General features: G+C 59.4%; 1 protein-coding gene across 1 annotated transcript in view; it reads right to left on the bottom strand.

Annotated features, from left to right (window-relative positions):
- YKT6 (YKT6 v-SNARE homolog) overlaps positions 1–3560 on the bottom strand; it is a 7187-nt gene that overhangs the window by 1594 nt on the left and 2033 nt on the right. The window contains exons 2-3 of the mRNA XM_035890677.1: positions 1175–1257; positions 376–476 (exon numbers count right to left, since the gene is read on the bottom strand). Coding sequence (XP_035746570.1) covers positions 376–476; positions 1175–1257 — 184 coding nt within the window. The remainder of the gene's footprint in view (positions 1–375; positions 477–1174; positions 1258–3560) is intronic.

Raw genomic sequence — 3560 nt, forward strand, 5'->3', positions numbered from 1 at the left:
CACGCAAGATGGTTTCCGCGGCCAGGAAGGGCCGCCCGTGCCCGACTGTCCCCGAAGCCCCGGTGACCAGCCGAGACGTCGTCACTGGTTTTTGGCAATGCCGGGTGCGCCAGGCAGGGAGGAGGGGGCGTTCGTGAGGCCAATGCCTGGGCTGGCAGCAGAGCCAGGATTAAGTCCTAATGGGCAAAGCCACTGCACGGCCTGGAAGCCTTTGGGCTGGTCGGATCCTGCTGAGCTCGGCTCTGATGTCCCCCAGCTAACGAGCAGGAAGGTCATTTCCTTATCCCAGAGCCAGCAGGAGATCTGGAGGAGCTCCCTGGAGCAGCCCCGCCGCAAGCCGTCGCCTCCAGAGCTGCTCCCGGCCGGCACGCTCACCTTGTCCAGCAAGGTGAAGCAAACCCGCTGCGGATATTCGGTATCTGCAACCACCACTCCGGCCAGCCCGTCGTTCCGGACGTACACGTGGCAGAGGTACTCTGGGCAGAGAATTCGTGTCAGAGAGGCAGCGGGAAGGTGCAGAGGCTCCCCCAGCAGCCACCGCCCCCCCCCTGGCCCCGGCAGCTCTTCCCCGACCCACGAGTTGCACTGGAAGGTTTCATTCCGGGACAGCATTTCACATTATTTCATTAGGAAGAGAGGGAAGGGCTCAAGGGAGGATCAAAATCAGCACCAAACTGCACTCCAGCGGGTTACCGCAGCCCGGCCACGGGGCACGACGCTTAATTTCCCAGGGCAGCACAAAGTTAAACAAAAACCAGAGGGGGAAGCGCTCAGCTTAATTATAATAAATAACAACTCATCACTGGGCGGAGCGTCGTCATTAAAGAGGCTGCAGCAGCCAACTCCAGGCCACACCCTGCGCGTCCCAGGGCTTGGAACGCGGAGCCCAGCGGAGGTGGGGGGGAGGCCAGGGACAGCGGTAGGAGCCTGGAATTGCAGGGCAGAGCCTGAGGGAGAGGAGGCTGCGCCAGCGCGGCTGCCCCTTGGATCGCAGCTGCTGCACGGGCCAGAGCAAGCCGGGCAAGCGGAGGGCGGCGGGCACGCAGCCCAACAGCTCCGGGTGTCCCGAGGAGAGCAAGGAAGCCTGAAGGCAGCAGCCGGGCAGGTCCCTGTTCCTCCCGTAACCTCCCCTTCCGTGCGGCTGCGCGTGCTGACCCCCAGGTTATCCTCTCACCTTGCTCCTTGACGGAGGCTCTGCTGCCCAGCGCCGAGCGCTCCACGATCAGCTGGCTGGTGAAGGTCATGAATTCCTGCACGCTGCGAACACAAAGCGTTGGTGTCTGCAAGGGCACCCGGGTCTGCGGGAGCTGCGTGCGGCCCAGAGAGCTGCGGGGGTGCTGGCGCAGCAATGAGGGGGGAATCACCAGTCCCCGGTGCTCTGGGGGGACCGAAACCCTTCCCCACGACCCCGTCACCATGTTTGCAAAGTGGGGATGTGGCTGAGCCGGGGGTTTCCCTCGGGGAGAGGCCGGATCCTGCACCTATGCAGAGCTGCAGCCACCACCCAAACCCCTCCAGCTTCACCGGGCAACGGGGGGGCACCCATAGCCCTGTGGCCACGGCGAGGGGCTCATGTCCTCGGGCTGAACTTGCTCTTTGGTGATTTAGCAGAAAGCAAAATGCCACTGAGCCACGGATCTGCCCCAATAAAGCCTGATGAGCAGCTGCTCGCAGGCAGCGAGCTTCTACCCTGTGCTTGGGGCCCTCACGCCCATCCCACGCATGGCGGCAGCGGCGCGGGGAGGCTGTCCGGCCTGCACACACCCCACCGACCTGCCAGGCCGATCAAAGCTAAGGAACATCCTGCGGCTTAAGGATCCAGACACGCTCCAGGCCTGGAGAGCATTCCCGAGCCCAGGCTGGAGCGCTGCCAAACAGGCCTCTGGCGTAAACCCTCCTCTTCACCCCACAGTAAGAGATGCCAAAAGGGATGAGCAAGAGCAAAATAAATCCATTCCCAACGCACGCCGGGATTAACAAACGTGGGGCAACAAATTCCCCCATATCAGCTGGGAAGTGGCAAGAAGGGGAACCCGTCAGAGCTCGGGTTGCAGAGTTTCCTCCACACCCCCCACACCAACAGCTCCCACTCAGGAACTTCACGTGACGCTGAGGACACGACAACAAACAGAGACACCGGCACGGCAGAGACCACAGTCTCCCTCGCTGCCTTCCACCCCTGGAAGCAACTCCAGAACAGGGATTTGCCCCTCACACTTTACGGATTCCTTAGGGGGCTTTGTGTTTCTCCCAGCCCGGCTGCAATCAGAGGCTGGTTCCATGGAGACTCCGAACCACCAGGTTTCCAGGCGCTGCAGGGAAAACACTGGCCCAAGCATTTCTTAACATCAAACTTCAGCAGCAAGAGCGGGCAGAGACATTCCTCCTGGTCCTCCTGGTCTGGGGGAGCCGCGGGCAGCCTCCACCCCCGCAATTCCAGTATTTCATGGTATTCCCGGAGGAATCGGCCACCAAAGACTTCATTCCCTCCTGCTGCCTTTCTGACCCTCCCAAATTATTCAGCGGATGTTGGACAGCAGACGCCCCACGCCGGCAGGGCCAGGTTCTCAGGGCTCCCAGGAGCCACAATCGTGTTTCTCCCCGACTCAACCCCAAGCCCAACTCTCTGGTAACTCCACAGTCTCAATAAAAAAAAGAAAAAAATAAATAAACAAACATACACGCAGCTTTTTAAAGCCAAGCTTAAGTTAATCGCGCCTTAAACATCACACCTAGGCTGAGCTCTCGCAGGCATTGAGGTGCAAGCAGCCCCTCTGAGCACGACCGGGGAACCGGCTCAGGACCAGGATTAGCCACCGGAGAAAAGCCTACGAGCACAGAGAAACCCCCCCCACACAAATGGTGTCGTTGTCCCCAAAAGCCAAGGCTTTAAGCACAGAAATAACCGGCTGCCAGGGAAGAGGCTCTTTCAGCCGTGACCAACGGCAAAAACTGCACAGAAAATTTCCTTGGGCTTTGGCAAACCGAGAGCCGCGCCTCCGAAGCAATTTGGGTTTTTAGGAGATGGCTTCACCCACCACGATCCATCGCGGAGCGCGGGCGCTGGCGCGGCTCCCTCATTCCTCTTGCACACTTGGCCAAGAGCGGAGTTTTGAAGGCAATCTTACTTTTCCCTTTAGCATTGGAATTGCAGAACCAAATGTGCTCAAGGCTCTGTAAAATCTTGGCAGGGACGGGGCATGGAAAATTCAAGTCCCGTCGGTATTTCCTAAAGCCTTCACCGTCTGGAGCCAGGGGGCGGGAAATGAGCTGCTCCACAACAGCACCTGCTTTATTTTGCAGTTTTTAGAGGTTTTGGGGAGCTCCCCTCAGCCACAAGCTCCGGGGCAGTCGCTGAGAGCGCTCTGCGATCTCTCTGTGCACACAGAGCGGGCAGTGGAATGCCTGAGAGCCGGATTGGCGTTCAGGGCCAAACCCCCAAAGCTGTCAGAATAACCCCAGCAGGGAGTTAGGGGCTGGAAAAAATGGAAGATCAGACCAAACACCTAAATAAAAACTACGGGAGGCGTCAGGCGAGCCTGGTTCACCTGACACAAACC

Source organism: Egretta garzetta, unplaced genomic scaffold (genome assembly GCF_000687185.1).
Source record: "Egretta garzetta isolate BGI_Z169 unplaced genomic scaffold, ASM68718v1 scaffold1023, whole genome shotgun sequence".
NCBI classification, from domain to species: domain Eukaryota; kingdom Metazoa; phylum Chordata; class Aves; order Pelecaniformes; family Ardeidae; genus Egretta; species Egretta garzetta.